General features: G+C 40.3%; 1 protein-coding gene and 1 long non-coding RNA gene across 3 annotated transcripts in view; one reads left to right on the top strand and one right to left on the bottom strand.

The window, feature by feature from the left end:
• The window catches only part of LOC108445911, a 65,273-nt gene that overhangs the window by 16,542 nt on the left and 27,234 nt on the right, over positions 1-21,497 (top strand). Inside the window, exons 2-3 of the long non-coding RNA XR_001860942.1 lie at positions 9,808-9,889; positions 19,099-19,165. This is a non-coding gene — a long non-coding RNA (uncharacterized LOC108445911). The remainder of the gene's footprint in view (positions 1-9,807; positions 9,890-19,098; positions 19,166-21,497) is intronic.
• The window catches only part of LOC103613434 (carbonic anhydrase 3), a 14,873-nt gene continuing 13,846 nt past the window's right edge, over positions 20,471-21,497 (bottom strand). For both annotated transcript variants that reach the window (XM_017731057.1, XM_008631211.2), the window contains exon 8: positions 20,471-21,497. This exon ends at the window's right edge or, in 1 of these variants, runs on beyond it. In XM_017731057.1, the coding sequence (XP_017586546.1) occupies positions 21,490-21,497 (8 nt within the window). In that variant the 3' untranslated portion in view covers positions 20,471-21,489.

Raw genomic sequence — 21,497 nt, 5'->3', positions numbered from 1 at the left:
GCACTGAGCACTCATGGGCACAAGCGGGACGCGACGGGAAACGTCCCCCGATTTCATCTCGTTCTGTGGAAAGTGCGGGCTGCCCAGCGCCCATTCGTGGGTGACTGCTGTGAGCTCAGTCTGTAGCAAGTTCAGCCTCTCACCGGTGCCCACGTTAGGAACTGCAAGGCCTGTTCAGAAACTCAAATCGTCGAGCACATAAAACAAGTAGAAATTAACTGTCATGTACGACTTCACAAATCAAAGGACTTGCTCAAAGCTGTCCTGTCCACATATGTGGGTCAGGCTTCCTGAGAGAGGCTGAATAAACACCAGGCCCTTCCACCCAATCCCTGTGCACACACTGGCTGGAATAATGCTCCTTCAAACACACTCCATCCCCTGATCTTTATGCGGAGGGTGTCAGAGCACTGGAACAAGCTACCCGGGGAGATTGTGGAGTATTTGTCTCTGGAGACATTCAAATTCCACATAGATGTGTTCCCATGTAGCCTGCTCTAGGTGACCCTGTCTTGGCAGGAGGTTGGACTAGATGACCCCCAGAGGTCCGTTCCAACCCTAACGATTCTCTGATTCTGCAATCTTGTTCAGAAAGATGCAGATAGAATCATAAAATCACTGAGGTTTGAAAAGACCACTAAGATCACCAAGTCCAACCACAACACACTTCATAAATATTTTCTTCTGAAAATAGGAGAGCAAATTTTATTTAAAATGTGACATTTCACACTAAAAGTGAGATATCAGAGGGCTGGAAATTTGCTGACCATGACCAAAAATATTTCTTCACACCTGTTTGTGTTGAATGCTGCTGCAAACATTTATATTTTTTTAAGCTTACCCACCTCTAGTACACCCCTACTTTTATCTATTCTCTTCAGTTTCATCAACTACAGGCAACTATTCTACATAGCCCCACAACAGGGAAAACATAATTTTATTCTCTAAGGCGAAGTCCTGAGCACTTAAAAACTTACTCGAATGTCTGCTACTAAAAAGCAGCCAGGGCCAGGTAGTACGTCCTTTGAGGGGAAGAACTGTATATTTATTTTATGTGTACCCAGTACCTAAGTACCTCATATAGCTAGATAATGCCATGTGATTGAAGATATTGCCACCATACACACAGCTAAATATAAGAATGAACATTGAATCCCATTATATGGGGGAGGTATCCTAGTTCATTATTTTTAAATGGTAAAATCCTACAATTAAAAAACTAAAATCTGCCAAAATGCAATGAGCAATTACTAATTATATTTTTTCTGACAAGAATCAAATGAACAGTTTTGAATTGCCTTTGGCTTAGTCCCATTCTTGATGTTCCATATACATGCTATGTTTTTTGCAGGGGGAGAGGAGGGAAGATAACTAGCACTTCTAGACCAGACTTGGAAGATTATTTGTAACATGGGTTTTACACTCAAGGAAATAGCATATACACTGGTTTTGGGTAAAGCAGTTACTCGCAAGAAGAAAATTATTATTCTCCATGGCAGTGCTGGTTTAAAACACAGATGGAAAATTAAACCCCGCTTAAGCTGCTCCCATCCCCTGCTGGTGAGAATGAGACTGAAAGCAGAGATTCTGGGTTGAGATAAGAATGGCTGCATTGAAAGAGTTGCAGTCAATGGCAAGTGTAGGGGAGGAGCATGCATCCAGCAACCCAATTGCTGTCAAATGAAATTAACTCTCCTCGCTACCAAAAGCCCAGTGTCTGACCAACAGCATCTTAGGTCAATCCTAAAGGGCACTCCCTCTCTGTAATAGAGACACTGTAGGGATAGTAAAATTGCTGACACTTTGATAAATTCAACTTCTGGCAATTGTTTTTCTGTTCAGATAATTGTTGTCCATAAGTGCTACATAAGTGCTCAAAATTTAAGTACTCTGTATAGTATAGTGGGAATGTAAACTTCCATTTCTTTCAGTTAAAAATCGTTTTGTGTGGTTTTGTGTGATCATTTATAGAACTCCTTATGTTTCATGATAATTAATGGGTACTGTACAACTAAGCTAAGGTTGACATTTTTGCTCACATTAGTATGCCATACAAATATGTCTGCTTATTTTTTGTAAAAAATGGATAACAATGATATCACTTGAGTTCAGATACGATGTGAACCAAAGTCTTAGGCTTAAGTTAACGCAAGGTTTTGTACAGCTGTGTTTAAATACTAGTATTGACCAGCTCATCTGAATGTAGAGCTGCCTGGAAGGCACTTCCAAATTTCTTATTCATGGTACTGAAGTTATTTGATATTTTGAAACTTGTCCTTGCATGCTGGTGTGATCCCATCAGCTTGTGGCTGCAAAATACAGATCCTTATTTCTGACTCAGCTATCTACATTGCATAGCATCAGCTACAGATTTATCTGTGCCTCAGACAAAAGCAGGGTCATTCCTGAGTCACTGTTCCCTCTGGGACAAAAATGCCAAGATACTGTTATTTTGCCCGCCTGAGTATATCTGTTTTAGTATGAAATTAATTTAGACTACAAAAGATAAGTGCTGACTCACTGGTCCAGTTTTTTGCAGCATGTTTTTCATCTCAGCTGGGATTCAGGTTCTTTTTTCAGTATTATCATCACTAGGTTTGAAAGAGGAATGGATAATTCATCTGATAGCTGGGCAGATCTATGCATACTGTTCAGAAGAACATTTGGCCTGATACAAAGACGAAAATGACCACTTTGATGGATATTTAATTAATCTGGCAGTGTCACATTGATTTGGAGTTTCATTATTTCAGAGGTAATTATTTGTCACTCATAAATTCACCTACATGTATGGTGGCAACACCTTCAATCATGAGACATTACCCAGCAATAGTGGGTATTTAGGTACTGCAGACACATGCAATAAATACATGGCCCTTGCCCTCAGAGGACTTACAACCTAATGCCAGACCCTGGCTGATTTTTAGTAGCAGACATTCTAGTAAGATTTTAAGTGCTCAGGACTTTTCCTTAGAGAGTAAAACAATGCCCTTTGTAGGGCAGGGACACTAGGGCAGATTTTTAGGACTGTGCAACAGGTGCTCTGGGAGTAATGACTTCACACCAGCTGGTGGGTCAGTGCCACACAGGAACACAACCTTCAGGCTGGCTTTGCAATTCCACCTCTGTGTGTGGCATTGGTGGCAATGGCAGGTGTGTGCACCCATTGATACAGAGGCATGTGGCTGCAAGTAGGCAAAACAGATGCAAAATGCTACCCGTGGTTTCCATCACACCAGCTAGAGAATTTTAAGCTTTCTCATAACAGTGAAGTAAACTGGTATCTCTGTTTATAGCTGCTCAAAGGGTGGATCAAATATTCATTTTGCTTTAATGTTGTAGTCAGTAATCATGGATATATGTGCTACCTTGTAGTAGCATAAATTCTCTGTCTTTGCTCACCACTGAAGTGAAGGAATTGCTAGGTAACTGCCTTACCTCTTCTTTTGTGGGAACATTGGTTTTTCTCTTCTCCTGTTTCCTTATGTCTTGGTTTTGGGTGGGGAAAGCATATAGCTAAGACAGTTCTGCCAATTCTATCTTTGGTTTCAGAGATGTGAGCCCTAACTGCGTCATTAAGGCATGTGTATTCCAAGGATGTTCTCTAACAGATTCATGTTCTCTAGGACGTCAGCGCGGCTGATCTCACATTGTATTTTTATCCTGATTTCTGGGACCAATAATTATTCTATCACAAATCATGAATTTTCAGGTAGACGTGATTAGAATTGGTCCATTGGGTCAGAATTTTAGCCTGTACTAAATGATGAATGATAGATGAGAAGCAGAACAGGAGACAGTCGTAATGGGTTTGCCTGTGCAGAATCCAAGAAGCTTAGAATAGGCTGCATTGGAAGGGACCCACAAGAATCTAGAGGTTGTTAAACTAAAAGAAAAAATAATCTTTGCAGCAGCAATCAGCATACAAACAAGTGTGGAGAAACATTTTTATTTTTGGTCATGGTCAGTGAATTTCCATCCCACTGATATCACACTCCTAGTGTGGAATGTCACATTTTAAATAAACTTTACTCTCTTATTTTCAGAAGGAAATATTTATGAAGTGTCAAAGATTTTTCATTTTTCCAAGTTTAATATCCAGATAAAGAGCAGAGTCTTTGCCATGTGCAGAGCAGTAAAAGAAATCCTCCCTATGAAATGCCAGGGGGATGAGTACCATATGGCTCATGGCAGGTCCTGCACTGTACACGAAATGAGTGTCTCCAGAGTCTCTGGGCCACTTTTAATCACAAAATTTCATCTGTTTTGAATATGCCATTAGTCTTGGTCAGGGCCTGAAACTTGAAAATTATTGCTCCTGGTTTTTAATTATATGTCGTTGGTTTAAGGTAGATGATGCAAAGTAGTCTTGTAAACTGGCATCTGTTTATAAATGTACAACATGGAAGACCTTGAAACACACTGTCTTGCATGTACTTTTAGGTATTTTCAGATGAATGGCTGTTATGATTCAATGTTAAAGTCCTCTGCCCAAATTAAGGTACAAGTGAGACCAAACAGTGGTTCAACAATACCAGGTTTATTTTGTAAAATTATTTGTATAGAGGAACAAGAGAGAAAGACAAACAGAGCAAGAAAAAGGGAGTAGGAGACAGACACTGCAAAGATAATCAGCACCGTGGATCCAGTAGCATCCCATTGGTCCTTCAGTGTCCTGGGCTTCTTGCTGGTGGGGTCCTACCCAGTTAATTCCCTGAGTTTCTTTATACAGTCCCTCATTAGCATGGCAGGCGAGAGAATGTGTGTTTATACCACCCTGTTTTCTCGGGTCTCAATTTGGTGGTTGTGGGGGGTCTGCTCTGGGGGTCGCAATGGAAGGTTGTGATGAAAAGTATCAGTTTTGGTCCTGCCTCAGCAAGGCTAGATCTGAGACTTTGTTCCATTTTCAGCTTCTGCATGGGCACCCATGATGTTTTCTGCAACAGATTTCACCACCCAGTGCTAGTTTAAGGCATACACTGCAAATGTCATTAAGCCTTTACTTCCAATGGCCCCCATCATATACTGGTGCAGAGAGTTGTTGCTCCCCAGATGCAGCACTTCGTATTTTTCCTTGTTGAACTTCATGACATTCCTGTTGGCCCATTTCTCCAGCTTGCCAAGGTCCCTCTGGATGGCAGCACGACCCTTGGGTGCTTCAGTCACTCCTCCCAGTTTTGAGGCACCAGCAGAATTGCTGTTGGCATACTGCCCCATTATTGAAGATGTTAAACAGGACTGAACGCAGTATTGACTCCCAGGATACACCAGTAGTTACTGACTTCCAGCTAGGTGCCATGCTTCTCAAGACCACCCTCTGGACCTGGCCATTCAGGCAGTTTTTGGTCCCCCTAAGTGTCTGCTCATCCAGCTTTTCTATGAGGATCTTATAGGAGACATTATCAAAGGCCTCACTGAAGTCCAGGTAGACAATATCTGCAGCACTTTCCTCATCTGTCAGGTCACTCATGTCATTGTAGAACTTTATCAAGTTGGTCAAGCAAGACTTCCCCTTGGTGAAGCCATGCTGACTACTCCTGAATAATTTCTTGTCCCTATTGTGCCTAGAAATGGCTTTCAGAATTAGTTGCTTCAGAAGTAGTTAGAAGATGATGAGATCACACCAGCAATGCAAGGACAATGCAAGTTGTTTTCTGAGCATCTGGAGAAAGCACTTTGAGGTAGCAGAAAATAATGTTTCCAAAAGAAGGATTAATTAAGGCAAAACAACAAAAGATTCCTTAGGGGTCTTCTATACTGAGTGTTTGGCAGTGGTAGAAGGATGTCAGGCCTAAACTTGAAAACCAGTGCCTGTCCTTATGAGAAAGAATTAAAACTTCCAGCAGACACCAGTTCTGCAGACTGGGGTGATAACTCACAGTTTGAATTAAACATCCCGATTATTCAATGTATTAAATGTTGTCTTTGTGCTGTTCCTTTACAATATGAAAAAGAAGCTGCGGAGCTAAAAAAAAAATTACTTGGTACAATTAAATTGCAGAAATGAATAAGCTTTTGTGTCACCATAATCCTGGTGTAATAATGAACAGTGAGCAGGCACTTCATCTCACAGAGTTATTATAAAAATTTGATAGTAAAGATAAAGTAACTAGAAAAGTCAAAGGAGCTACCAAATGCAATTCTTAATGTTTCCCCTTGTTCAGTATGGCCCTGGCTGCATTGGGATCATAAGTAATGAAAGCAGAAACAAACAACAATAATACACTTTTCATTGAAATGAACACATGACCTTGTGTCCTGTGATAATGGGGTAATTTTTTGCCACTGATCACATGCAAGCAAATGATAGAAAGGATTAGTTGGATATAAATTTTACTGTTGATAAGAAGTGCAAAGAATGATACAAATCATCTTGCGTATGTATTTACTCACTCGTCATGAGCGTGTATTTTTGTTTTTAGACAGAAGCAATAAAGGTTTACGGAGCACTTTGTGACCTGTTTTTGAGAGTAATGCTTTTCTTGGCTGTAAAACACAAAAATTCCTTATTACAAACTTGACTTTGGTGTTATATTATGTTTTCTAGTTTTATGGCTTTGTAGTGATTGTTTCACAGGTTATTGCATTGCATTCAGATTCGAAATAGTTCAAACTTATGCACTCAAGAGACAACACTGGAAATTGTGTCTCACCAAAACACTGGTGATTCAGCAAACCTGTCATCATATCCCCAGATGTGCCCAATTTTTGACATATGAGGGGGAAAAAGACAAAAATATAATATCTATTCAACGAGATCCAAATAGTCTGGTCTGTGGGTTGTATCTCTCTCTTCTGGGGGTTTTGGGTTTTTTTTTCCTGAAGAAAAAATAATGATTGCCCACATTTCGCTGGAAAATACTGCTCCTGCCTCAGAGAGATGAGGCTGAAGAGTTACCTTCTTCTACAATGCTTTCAACTGTAGCCTATGAGGAAGATATTGGAACCATCAATGATGAAAACGCCTTGTTAATTAAGCCCAGAGTTTGAAAGAAAAAAACCACCACCCCCTAAAAAAACCCAGCAAACAAACAAAAAACCCAAAACAAACACCCTAATAAATTATTCTAGTTCCCAAAGGCAGAATGATGAGTTTCTGCACTAAAATTCTTGATGTCAGTTTTGTCCTTAGTACAAAACTCAAAACCATGAAATCAAAAAAAGACATTAAAAGTTTCCTCATACTTCACCAGGTCTAAGGCTAAAAGGAGTGTCTCTAAAATACACAAGCGTGCACAAGAAGTCGAAGGCATCTACAAACATACAAATGCTACTGATAGATTTTTTTCAAGCAAATGGAATTACAGGGATTATTTTTAATAAATTTGGATAAATTTAGCCATGCTTAAGCCCAGGAAAAACTGAATCATTTAGGTTGGATGTGATCTCTTCAGATCATCTAGTCCAATCCCCGTGCTCAAGCAGTACAAGCTGGTGCAGGTTGTCCAGGACCACGTCCATTCAGATTCTTGAATGTCTTCAAGGATGGAGACTCCACAGTCCTCCTGGGCCAGGATTCATAGCACCTTTCAGGGGTTCATAGCAGTGCACCCTGGGCTCTGCTGCGAGGCCTGCTGATGTTTCTAGCACCTTGTCCCGGCGCAGGGCCCCAGGGAGTGTGGTTCAACGGGAGAGGGAGGCACCGGAGCCACAGGCCGGCACTAGAGGGCAGGACAGGCTGCGAGAAGCGGGGGCAGCGAGCTGGGCGGCGCCGACGGATTCACCGTCACAGAAACACTCAGGACACAAGCTGGGCTCCCTTCACACACTACATGTTCAAGGTCCGGTCATATTTCTGAAGTGAGACCCCTTCAGAAGAAGGGGATAGGTGTCTGTCGTCGCTGATGTCACATAAAGCGAGGCAGAAAATGGGCATTTACAGTGACGGAAAGAGGTGCTGAACGGCCCACACTTGTGCCTTCAGAACAGAAACAAAACAGAAGAGTATGGACTGGGAAATCAAGAGTGCCATGTTAATGAAAAACAGGCCAGAAAGTGTCAGTCCTTTGCAGAGACAGTGCTTTGCACTTGTGCATGTTAAGGACAGACTTTATTCTTGCTGACCAAACAAGGCCGTCAGTCTGCGGCTCTGCAGAGGTTTAGAGTAAGGCTTGTGGAGGTTTGCCTTTGCACTTTGTGCCATGGTCCTGATAGAGCTGTGCTGTTCACAGCGGTCCACCAGAAACATGGAGCTGAGATCCTACTTCATCAGAGCTTCAGGAAGTCTATTCTGGGACAGGGGACTGTGCAGAATGATGGTTATGCAAACTAGTCCAAGTGATCTGCTTTTAAGAGTTAAGGTAGGAGTTTGGCAAGTAGAATTGTGCTTGTCCTGGGAGGTCTTTGCTACCTGCCGACTTCTACATTTTTCTTTTAAGTCCCTGTAGCTTTGCCTGGGGTCACTGCAGGACACATAGCAGACTCCCTCACATGTCTTGAACTGAATTGTTTATCAGCAGAAAGAGGGTAAAATAAACAAGCTTTTATTAAAATAAGAACTGATTGAGGTTTACCATGGCTTAATTTATCAAGCAATACTGTTGAAAGGCCTGCAGGGTTCTTTTCAGGAAGGTGGAAACCACAGAAACAGAAAGATAAAAGAGACATGAAGAGGGTACTGAATAGAAACCTGGGAAACAAAGAGGAGAAAAAGAGAAAATATCTTTCAGGGATCAGCAATCAAAATTGAAAGGGCAGAAGGATCACGCTTATTCTTGCCTTTATGGTTCCATCGGTACCTTGTGACTCTTACCACTGTAGGTGCCAATTTATTTTTATTGGCTGGATTTCCTGCTGGCCTGTGACTCCTGGGCTACCAGGGACATGATGTGGACCAGGCAACTCTTTTGGCAGAGGTAAGGTGAGGTGTCCATGACCTGCTGCTCTTGCCAGCAGATTTCATTCACACAAGACAGATGAAATGATAAAAGGCACCACTGACTACAGCAGCTGAAAACTGCTGCCATTTCAGGGCAGCCCAGACCATCCTTGGGTCCACCCATGTGCAAAAGAAAAAAAGTCACTCATTCAGCACTTCATGAGTGAAGCACTGAAGCCTGTGCTGCTTGTCCTCTGGCTTGTACTAGGGGCGCAGGGGGTGCAAAAAGCATCCCAGCACTGGAAGGAGGCTTAGCTGGTGGATCATCAACTCCATGAAGAGGTGAGAGATGGTTCAATGACTGAACTGCAGCTTCCCAAAGTCCAGGTTAATAATGCCCTACCAAAGATTAGTATGATTCCTTCACCTCATGATCATTTTTCAACATAAAAAAGAGATAAAAATTAAGAAATAAAATTTATACTAAGAATACTAATGAAAAAAGTTTTCCATAAGACAATAGGAATTTCTCCAGTCTCTATCAGGGCTTGCAAACTAATTTATGATGGAAGAATAATTTTTCATGTGCTAAACTATTTTTTTACTGATCTTATTTCAAGAAAAGCAACATAATGATTTATTTGGTGTTCTTTATGTACTTTTCTTAAACCAGGCAGAAAGAAAATGTAGTACTTATTCTGTAGCACTTTGGCAGCTTGACACAAGAGCAGAATGAGAGTATAGGCCATTTGTCTGTGTATAACAAATTAATTGTAAAGGATGACAAAACAATTTTATTTTCCAAATTATCAAGCATGGTCTAATTGGCCAGCATTGATCTTCTGTCTAAAAACAGTTTGGACATGGCTGTTCTTGTAGCAGGGCAGCACTTTCCCCCAGAATCTACTTCTAAATGTATTTTATTAGCTAGCTGTTCTGTTTTGTTTTACAGCTTGTTTAATGAATCTTTGAAAACTTTCAATCCTCAGATTCTGTCTCCTGACAATGAATCCTGGAACAGTGACCTAGGAAATGCAATAAGATGTTTAAGCAAGCTGTTGTCCTGAAAAAGTAAGTCCTTTATGAGGGTATCTCACAATCTTGTAGCCAGGTATTTAGACAAACTATTGGAAACAGTGAGGTTTCTGGAAAATCATAGCATACCAAGCCCCTATCACAGCCTGGATCAGGTGAAGGGCTGGGAGGGAGTGCATGCTCTGACATTCAATTGGAGCATTCTGACATACATAAGATATGTGAAATACCCTTCTGAATTCAGTGAGATAACTTACAACAATTAATATGTTTTAACTTGTGATGACAATTTTCAAAACCTTGTGAGCACTGTGGCAAAAGTACAGTTTTCCTCATCTCTTCCCAGATATACACCAGAAGAAAAAAACCCAAGTGTAGATACTAGGCCACTGAAAGGATCATAAAAATGCTGCAGTGTCAAGGAATTTATTAAAAAAAACTTTGATATTTTGACAAAAAATTCACTGATTGTATTTTGCTGTTTTAACTGAAATCTCTTAAGTATTTTAATATTTTACATGTCAAGCACTAGGTAGGTTTCCTGAAGCCCCAGAATAAATTGTCAGATTTCTCCTTCATTTTGTGTTTGCAGAAGGGTGTTTTTCCCAGCTGATCCCCACTAGTTACTGGTTTCTTTAGTTTGAGCTCCTGTAGTTTGATTCCTATGGAGTCTTTCTCTAGTTCTGTAATATGGTAATGAATTGTTTAGGGGTTTTGCCTTTTTAAAAACAGATTTATTGAGGGGATACTATCCCTGCAATCTTAGGGTTTTTTTCTCTGATACCCCAGCACACTGCTGAAGTCCCAGACAGTCTTCATGTGTTGCCCACTCCTGGCATCTCGCCCCCCTGTGCCAGACACTCCTGCCTGCCAGGGGCAGGGAAAAGGCTGTCCCACTCTGACACATGGTCATGGCACTTTCTCCTCACCACCAGCTTCCCCAGCTCACAGCAGCCTTGTGCCTGTCTCTGTGGGAATGTGTCGGGGTAAATGTGTGCAAGTAGGGGGTGCAGAAAATGGAAAATATTGGGACAAACTAATTAGCAGTTGCTACAAGTGAGTCACCAAAGGAGGCTATCACAGAGTGGGATCTGTATTCCATTGGGGAGCTGACTGTTTGAAGTGCGGTGTCTAAGCTTTTGCAGTGACATTCCTTGGACAGCCTTATGTTGTCCTGTACCAGTCTGCTTGTCTCCTCCAGACAGCTCTGTGGAAAACTGTGATCATCAGGGAAGTTGTGCACAGCCCTCAGGCTTGATTTAGATTTTCCTGAAGTCAGTGAGAATCACTCCATGAACCTGCCTGGCCACATACCCCTGGGACAATGAAGGTCCCAATGGGCTACTTGAATAGGACTCATGCATGGCAGTACCAACTGCTTTTTCTCTGTTGCTACTACCTTTAGTGCAAAGGATTCTGAGAGACACACGGCAGTACCAACTGCTTTTTCTCTGTTGCTACTAACTTTTAGTGCAAAGGATTCTGAGAGACACATAGAGCCTGTCTGGATTTCTCTAGGTCTGCAACAGTACTTTTTGAACGGCAAATTCCATTCCTGAGTATGGACAAGAGCAATAGCCTTGACGTTACCTTACAATTCAGTTTCCCATTCAGCAGATGGAATTTTCTGTTTTGAGATACAATGATTTTGTGTCAAAGAAATGAGAGATGGCATAAACTCAACCAAAATACTGGAGGCAAGCAGGCATGAAAGTTGCTTCCTGGATCCAAGTGTTAGAGACCTATGGTAGGCCCACCTATTGCAGAAACAGATGTGAGTAATTAATAATCAACTCAAGCTAGCTGCCTCATCCTAGATAAAATGCTTGAAGATTAATCACAATCTGAATCCCCCCCCCTTTTTTTTTTAACTTGACCTGTAGTGAGATTTCTGCCACATGTGGCAGGAATATCAGGACTGTGATATGCAAAGAAACTATATGGGGGGATATCTCAGTGCCTGAAGTGTTTGGTGCTGGTAATGATGAGGGCTCAAAGTGAGGGCTCAAAGGGCACAACAGAGCTGTGCACATAAAAAGGGAGCTGCCAAGCAACAGATTTCAGACTAGCAGCTAAGGAACCCAGTAAACCCAGTGGTTCCCTCTGTCTCCATGTGTAGAGAAGAAACACTGGATCCCATCTGCACAATTGTCCTTCCAGCCAGCTCAGAGAGCTGAACCTGCTCTGCTTCCCGGCTGGATTTTCCTCATGAGTTTTGAATGTAACAGGGAAATTAAAGCCATTACTCTTTTGTACTCCATTTTCTGATCCAGCTACACCAGGTCCTTGAAAATTGTCCAAGGGAATTCAGTCCTTCAGTTTACATGTTGTTATAATTATCTGAGTTTGAATCTCCTTGCCTCCCTGCATCTCTTCTTCTCTCTTGGGATATGGGATCTATAAATTAGAAAGAAAGGCAGGTGTAACTGTTGCTCAATAGTTTGCTGTGACCTTAAACAAATAAATGAAGTTATTATAAAAGATACTAGAGACTTAGCTTTTAAAAATAATGGATTTCAGTGAGCCTACCTATGTGCTTTAATATACGTTTGTGTTTATATATGTGTTTGTATTCACTTTTTTAATTGCAATCCATATGACCCACATGAACTGAGATGATAAATGTTGCCTTCCCAGTGTGGCAATTCAGATGGCAATAACATGATCTCTCATTGCTATGTTGATAAGCATCTGAGAAGAAAATTTATGTCTGGGCTTTGTTATGCCATGCACTACATAAATCACTGTACATGTCGGTACCAGGTAACCCTCCTAAATACCCCAATTATAGTTAAACATTTATTCAATCTCATTGTCTTTCATGGGGGTCACTGACCCCCAACCTTTCTATAAAAAGGTGTTGCACTCCAGTTGTAATTGCTTCCTTTAAAACAAAAGCATGAAGGGCTCGTGCACAGTGCATACTCTCTTTCCTAGGGTGATTATTGCCATGCTTTCATATGAACTCATTTGAGTGATGCGCTTACTGAAACTCAAGGCTCCAGTCAAGAACGAGAATCTGATCAGATCTGTCTGCACAAATGTGCTCTGGCACAGCCTGCTTGGAGTAATCCAGGATTGAAAGTTTGACCTAAGATTATTTATCAACTCACTGTGAAATTCTAGCAGATTGGTGAGTTTCCCAAGGCCAAGTTTAAGTTTGATAGATACTGAACTTCCCTTGAAGTCTGAAGAGAATACGGAGTCACACTGGAATAGCTCAAAAAAAGAAAATAGGAAATGAGGGATGCAAAGAACTAGGATGAAATTTCAAAGCTAGTAGTGCAAGCAAGGCTGTAATTTCTTCACAATCCTTAATACCAATTGATTTGTCAGAACAGGCTTAAGACCATCCTACTTACTGAGACTAATAGAAGAATAACCTTTTCTAAACTTAAGAAATTATCAGAAATTTAAATCTATTTCTATAATTTGCCAGTATCTATATTTTTATCAGGAGTGTAGCTGATGATCTTCAGTGCAAGATCTGTTCGGAGACACATAGAATTTATATGCAAATGTAAAAGCAACCTTTCCCAGAAAAGCACACCAATGCCTGTGTCTTCCCTACTTTTTTTTTGAATGCAGAAGGCTATAATATATCAGATCTGACACAGTTCTAGCCTAGCTGGTAACAAGAAAGTGTTCCACATTCCTTACTTGCTGTGGAAAACCACTCAATGTAGTACACCCCTGAAAGAAACTAAGAACAGAAAAGCTAAACCCCAGTATTTCTAGAGGTGAAAATGTCCAGTTTGTATTATTGTTACGTAGAAACCATTTTCAACATATGATCACAGCATGGAAATGCTTGAAATTCATTGCACATTCAGAGCTCACCACTGGAGCGTGGAGCTGGAGAACATTCCTAGAAACCCTGAAACAGCTTTTTTGCTTAAAGAGTTTCAGTGGGACTGTGCTCAGAAGACAGGGGTTGTACCCAAACAATTGGTGCTAATATCTCAACTTCATTCATGAAGCAAAAAATTTTAAATGCACACCTTGCCTAGACATATAGAACATAAAATCCCTTAACTAAAAGCTTTTAGTACCTTGAAAAAATACAATTGCAATTCTAGTAGGTGAGGAAAGATTGTTTGCTATCAGATGATAGCATAATAGATAAATTTTCTTCTCATATATTTGCTGTTTATAGCTAAACATCCAACAAATCTTAGCCAAATATAGCTGCAGAAGTACAAAATTTAAATAAAAAGAATTCTGTGAAGCAAATAGAGAAGCCTTCATATCTGGACTGACAGCTACCCTGGCACCTAATGTTTCGACAGCGTGCAAATTAATAAGCATATCTTAGGCTTAGAATTTTGCCGTATTTCTTGATAGACCCAAGAAGAAGCCACATAGTAAGCATTTTTTTTCAAGCAAAGCTAATGCAAAGTGCAGAACAAAACCTTCTCTAAAGCAGTTTTTGCCACTGTTCTTTAAAATGTTTTGCTGGGACACTCTGCATGTGTGAGACCTTGCAGCTGTCCAACCAAAGAGTGTTCAGACACAAGACTTTTTCCAGCCAAGGTTCATATGCAACTTACTAGGCCCTGGAGATTCTTTGTCTTCCAAGAGTTGAAGCTGGTGAGTTCCTGAAGAAAAATATGGAGTATTCAGGGGTCGAGAGAGAGAGAGAGAGAGAAAAGGATGCTCAGCTCCCTTACCAGGACAGCTGGGATTTTCACATGGATATGACACCCATCTCCCAGTCCCCAGAGATGCTGCATTCGTTATGCTTAGTGACTGCTTATCAAAAGTCATTGCTTGGGCCAAGCACTGGCAGGACTCTGTATGCCTTCTCCTAGGACTAGTTTCTGTATTCCAGTGTAAGGATGAAAAGAAGAACCTGCCAAAGGCCATGAAGTACCTCAGTGGCTTGAGCCATTGAGCTCCACTCATTGACTGAGTACTTCTGCAAGGCAAGAGTAGTACCAGTGTTTGCTTCAGGGCTATGTTACACTCCATAAAGACACTGAGGGAAACTCATCCTGGCCTGTCTGGACAGAGCAAGAGACTGGGGAGGCACTGAAGTATCTGAGGTGAAACCCATCTACATCTCTTCCTACGTCTGCCAGAATAAACAAAGGGATGTATGTCAGTTATGTGATTTGTATGTAGGGCAAATACACACTTAATCTTCTAGTGAATCACCTTTTTTCACACAAAGATCATCGATGATCCCTAGAAGAACAGCTGCTCAGACACATTGGGCTCTGGCCTCAGAAAACTCCCACACCAATGTCATGAGTAAAAAGCTATAAAAGAGCTGGTCTGCCAGATTGGAGGGTCAAATAGCAGCCTGGAAGTGCTTGTAATAGGGAAGAGTGTAGCTACTGATATTCATTCCTCTTTCTCAATGGCCTTGTGCAGACTCAAATAGAATTTTTTTTTATGAAAAAGTAAAAAAAGGTGATCTTCACAAAAAATTAATCATTTCAATCACACTTTCTCTTTCATATTGCTGGAGTATGTGCTGCAGCTAAGAATTTGCCCAGATTTTATTATTTTTATTACTAAAATATACATATATATTGGAAAGTATAATCTCCTGAAACACTGATCTAGAATGATCTGCCTATTATCACTCTCTCCTAAAGAACCTCATTATTTTTATTTCCTTACAAGACAACCAGGCAGGGGGGAAATGAGAATGATTTCAAATCTCAATAACAAAGAACAGGAATTTACCAGTTTCAAACAACAATCATTAACCAAAACGAGCTCATTCTTTACTATATGCCATCAATTAAATGCATTATCTCAAGCTTTGTCTTCAGCTCATATCTACAGAAGTTATATTATTACAGTTTTTATTCATAAATTTTAGCAAAACAATAAGCCCAGAGAAACAGTGTCTTAATCTTATGAGATAGCAATATTTTTGCAATCATGAAATTTCAGGTGGGCAGGCTCATATTTTTCTGTTCTTTATAAAGGCCATTTTGATTTCTAAGGGACAAGTCAAGTTGTTTTGCTTATCAAAACAAAATGTTTTGTATATTCATATGTGCGTGTGTCTGGCAGTTGGCCCCTCCATGTTTGAATCTATTGGCCAAGTCTGACAGAGTAAGAAATTGTCTCAAAGTTTTCCTCTCCTGCAGGTTGCATGGATTAGTCAAGAAGATGGGAGGAGACCCATCCAGGCCCCTGGGGAATGGCTATGACCTTCCTTGGGTTTGCTGCACAGCCATTTCAAAGACAGGACAGAGCAGTCATTCCCACTGACAGTTCTCACAGGTCACAGAGGCTTCTGAAATTTGTGTGTCATGGATTTTCCCCTGACTCACTGCAAAAGGAATTTCTTACGAATGGCCCAATAGTGTTAGCTTTCATTGGAGATGTACAGAAAGCTACTCAATACCTAAGCAGTACAAAGTGTATAAGGGTTGGTTGGTCACCATGGGCAGCACTGACAGTGTTTGCCAGTTTGTCTGTCTCTGGTTTTGCCTTTATCATTAAATGGGCAAAATAAAGACACGACACTTCACACTGTATATACAGGTACCTACAATTTTTCTCCTAGGGTATCTATGCAAGTATCTCTTCAGCTACTCTTTCTGAAGCTTATAAATTACTTTGGAACTGCAACCTACTTTACCCACTTTTAATAAAGACACTTAGGAATACAATCCTGCATGTCAACTTACTGCAGGAGTTATCATTAACAGAGTGAACCAAACTATCAACTTAAGTGGAAACTAGATATGTCAAGAGTTCACATCTACTGGCAACAGTTTGCTTGTTTCATTAAATCCACCACGGATTTAAAGCAGGAACTTCTAATAAGGCACCTTGCAGAAGAAACATGATAGCAAAGGTCAGAGCATCTCAAGCAGGAACAGGATCACTGTTGAAAGGTTCATGAACTTTCAATTAAGTAACTGACTTATCTCCCAGTATTCCAGGTCCAGAAACAGTCGCTAAAGCAAGTAGCTCCTTCTCAACTGACAGTATTTCTATGTCCTTCTCAGCATTTGAATGGGAAGAAAGAAATAATTTAGAGGTATTTGCAAAACTGGCTAAATGAACTTATGATTTTGAATGTCCCTCCTACATGTTATTTGTGTGGGAATACAGAAGAAAGCAGTGGAAAAGTAAATAAAGGAATAGTAAAGATTCATGCCTTGAAGAGAAGATGATGCCTAAAAATATGATTTTGTACAGTAATGTCAAGTAGTAACATCCTAAAAAGTGTGGTATGAAGGTGTGGTAAGATTTAGTTCTAGAGAATAATAAAATCTGATAAAAGGATAGGTTGGAACTGCTACAAAAGAAGCTCAAATTGAAAAAACCAAAAAACAACCAAGTCAGAAGGGCAGTTCTGAAATTAAATGGAGCAAAGAACCAAACACTATTCTGCAACAACATTGGTGTTTAGAAAATACTGTGTGCAAAGTCTGTTATTCCAACCAGCCATGTCCTTTCTTCCAGCACCAGCAAACACAACCTTTCCACTGTTTGCTAAATCATTTTCTTGTTCTGTCCTTTGGATTGTGTCACCAGCTCTATGACTCCTGTCTTTTTTTGTCACATTAAACACACATAACTGGCTTTGATTTTCAAGGTCCTTCACAGACGTCTTTCTCTTGACGTTAGAGACGTTTCAGTTACCTGAAACTGGGAATCCAAGTGCCAGCTCTAGTCTCTGATCAGCAAGTGTGCTCTTAGGCTTTTAAGCAAGTATTTTCAAGCAAAAAAAGGCGATTAATGGCCCCAGTGATCTCAGAAAGAAGAATATCTGCTCCAAACTGAGGAGTAATTTATTCTTAGAAAAGGAGGGAAGGGAGCTGTTTCCTCAGCTACTTTATTCTGGAAGACAGATAGGTGTGGCGGGCAGCCAACCAGAGACAGGTTTGGTAAAAGAACACCAACTTCTCTAGAAGGATGCTTTTTCTCCTATGAGTCTGAAATTAGACATAGTTTCAGTCAAAATGCTATCACACATTAACCAAAATCAGCAGCAGAATGTGTATTTATACAGCACATATGTTTTGTGTATATATTGATACACACATACATATACATATACACAGACAGACAGTAAGCTGTAGAAATGGTGGCAAAAAGGCTCTGAGGCGAGGGAATGACACATTTTCCAAAACAAGCCAGACTTCAGCGTGTTCTGTTAGAGGTATGATCTGTCCTGATGACTGTGACTAGGGATTTGTTGTGTGCCCTTCTGGAGGGGTGGCTTTCCCCAGCTGACAGACTGGAGTTCAGCTCCAGTGAGCTGCCACACAGCCAGTCAACAGAACAGCGCGTCTGTCCCGATAATCATTTGTGATCCCAAATCTGAAACCTGAGCAAAATAATTCAGAATTCTTCTCATGGTATTAACATCCATGCACATAGTTTGCAAAATACTGTCTTATTTATTATATGAGAAAGGGTCTAAAGATCTGTTCATTTTTGTATAGATGACTCTAACAAAATAGAGAATAGACATAAATTGGGATATAAAATAAATCAGATTTAATTAAATTTAGTCCTGATCTAAAGATCTGATGAGTCTAAATTCTTCAGAAATATCCATCACCTGAATTTCAACTCTTCTTCAACTCTAAAACCTATGTCTATTTTAAATAGAATTTTAGATTGATATCTGTATCTACCCCCTCTTGCCTGCCTCAGAGAGCTCCACAAAGTGACTGCAGGTTGATCATTTCCTGCCCAGCTGCAGACAGGTAACCCAAGGATAACTCCTCTGATCAACGTGATGTTGGGGCTAGAGAAGAGGTTCCCAATGAGAAACATAAGAAAATGGACTTCCCACATGTTTACCATGGATATCTTTTAGTTTGATGAAGTTTAGAAGGGGAGATCTTGTCTAAAGTTGATTGTTGAAGAGCTTAATCATATCTCTGGTGCTATTGCAGCTGCCATTTCATTCCACAGCACCTTCTTGCTCATGTTCAAGACTGCCAGTGACATGGATGCAGGTACAGCCATACCATTAAAATGTTTAAAGTTTCAGGAAGACTCACAGTGCCACAAAGCACGGCCATGTCATTTCTGACCTCTGCAGCAGATGAAATGTAACTTGGAGAAGGGGCTGCCAACGAGCTGTGCAGTGTGGCTGCGTGTCTCATGTCTGCATTTGTTTCAGAGGGTCTGTTCCTAATTAGCACTGATGTCACCAAGTGTAGTCAGGCATACGTGGTATGAAAGTCAAATAGAGTAGTAATTCATTGTGTTCTACCCCACCAAGATGAAAATTGGATGTCTTTCCTTTTTACCAGGTAGTTCTGAACCCAGTGCTCCCTGCTCCTGCAGTGCAGAGTTACTCCACATAATAGGAATGTGCAGGTAAGAAGTAAGGTATGACGAATGTTACTACTACATGATCTGCATTCACTCATACCAGTGGTTTTTCTTGTACTTGGGGAAGGCTGAAAAGCACAGGGTAACCTCTGCAGAATAAAAATGAACACAGCCAGAGAGAGCAGAAAATTGCATGATATGTAAGCACATTCTAAACGCTGACTCACAGCACCCCACATTTCCCCCTGCTGCCTTCAAAACTCTCCCTAATCTCCTCGTATGTTCAGCTTACAGCATGATTCACAAGGTCCCTGAAGCACCCCCACCCCCATTCTTTGGCTTTTTATTTTCCTTCTACTCCTACTCTTTCCATTTTTCCCCCTGATACCTGCTGCACCATTGTTTTCTTTTTGTTTTCTAGATCTATCGTCATTACTTCCGACAGTCCCTGAACATCGGGATGTGGTCTCTAAAACAATGCCCAAACCCTTTTTCACATACTTCCTCCTATCTGCAACTCTCCTGGCCCTAATTTAGTCTACATTTTACTAATTATAAATATGGATAATATGAAATCAACTGCATGAAAGATTCAAATGAAACTTTCTTTTGAGAGATTATTTCAAGTTTTAAGTTTCCAAGTTAATAAACATGGCTCTGGAGGATGAGGCTTACCTCAACTTCATTTATGGCACCCAGATAGCTCCTTTGCAAAGTGTGACTGGGAAACCACCATATCATTAAAAACCCCTCCAGATTTGCAGTACCATAAACTGCTAGGGGGAAAAAAAAGCCTACTCAACTACTATGCAACTCAGTTTAATAAAGGACCATATAAAACAACTTACGTTGTAACTCACAGCAAACTAAGAATTTTGGAAAATCAATTTTTGCTTAAATTTTCCTTTTTGTAATGAGAACATAACCCTTCTCCCATCACCAAGCTCAGCAACATCCTCCTGCCCTAGAACATGGCAGCCAAGAATCAAGCCACTGACAGAGCAGCACCTGCTTTGTATATCCTGTGCTCAATGTAAACTACCTTTCAGTTTAGTGGGTTTGGATACAGACTGAACTTTTCCACTCTACAATCAACTTGCAAAATTGATTAATGTGATTTTGCGAGAAAGCCATTGTCAGAATAGAGATGATCTCACTAAAATAGGATGTAGCTACTTAAGATGTCAAGTGAAATCAGTACTCTTGTAGTTCAAACAAACATCTGAAAAAGATACTACGCATCATCAGTTTCCACAAAGATGTAATACAGGGGACATTGACAAGTCTTTCTTCAAAATTCTGTTACTTTTACATATTTCTAAATAGTAAAAAACTACAGAACAAAAAATCTTAAGTAAATGTATTTATTATTGTTGGATTTTTTAATGCAGAAATAGTGTTATTTCAATTATAGGCTTACAATCCTGTTTCATTGTTTGTGCCAAAACAAGAGACAAGAATACATTGGTCAACTGCATTTTGATTAAGAGTCCAACTGTGGTTTCATATGTTTATGCACACATTTCATTGACAGCAGGATTGATTACATTTGTACATGAAAGGAGAATTTGTCTCAAAAAAATTTGAGAAGAATAAGGACTCTTCTTATTTGAACACCGGTTTTATACAGAAAATCCATTTGCATACATGAAGAAAATATATGCGAAGGATACAAAGACCAACTTCACAAAATTTATGTCACCTTGACTGCTACAACATTAATATGGAAATTAGTCTTTTATTAAAGGGAACCAGTTGTGACACAAACAGAAATAGCTCTTCCCCCTTCCCAGTTTTAACTACATATAACTCAGTGAATACGGTTTTCAGAACAGACCTCTGTTTCACCTGCCCATTGTTTTAAGAAGTGAAAGTTTAGCCCTTTATCAATGATTATAACACAATTTCCTACCCTTTCATATTTTACGAGAGTATCAAAGACCAAACGAGTTTATGATTTCCAAGAATGCCTTGTGAATTAACTGGTGTGGCTAAGAGCTGGATATGGATAATGCTGAAAACAACTATTGAAAAATATGTCTTTAATGGTGAAAACAATTACTTCTCTTAACTGAAACCTCTTTAGCATGCAATCAGACAAGCATCAAGGAACACGTGCCCAATAGGAAATTCTCTTGTAATTATTAGTAGCATCTTCTTTCTTCCTTTGAACTATTAACAAAAGCTAATGTTAAAGCAGTTATGAAGAACCAAACAGAAGCAAAGGACAGAAAACAAAAACAGCCCTTATTTCTAGAGGTTGCCTCACTCAGAGCCACCCAACAGGAGCCAGGTCCTAGAGGAACGACGCGCTCACCATCCTGAAATACCGCGGCTGAGTTGGGCGCCAGTTATCAACCAAGGGATGATCAGGCTC

This window comes from Corvus brachyrhynchos, unplaced genomic scaffold (genome assembly GCF_000691975.1).
Source record: "Corvus brachyrhynchos isolate BGI_N302 unplaced genomic scaffold, ASM69197v1 scaffold293, whole genome shotgun sequence".
NCBI lineage: Eukaryota > Metazoa > Chordata > Aves > Passeriformes > Corvidae > Corvus > Corvus brachyrhynchos.
Note: the sequence above shows the minus strand (reverse complement) of the source record. Positions and strands in the feature narration are given on the sequence as shown.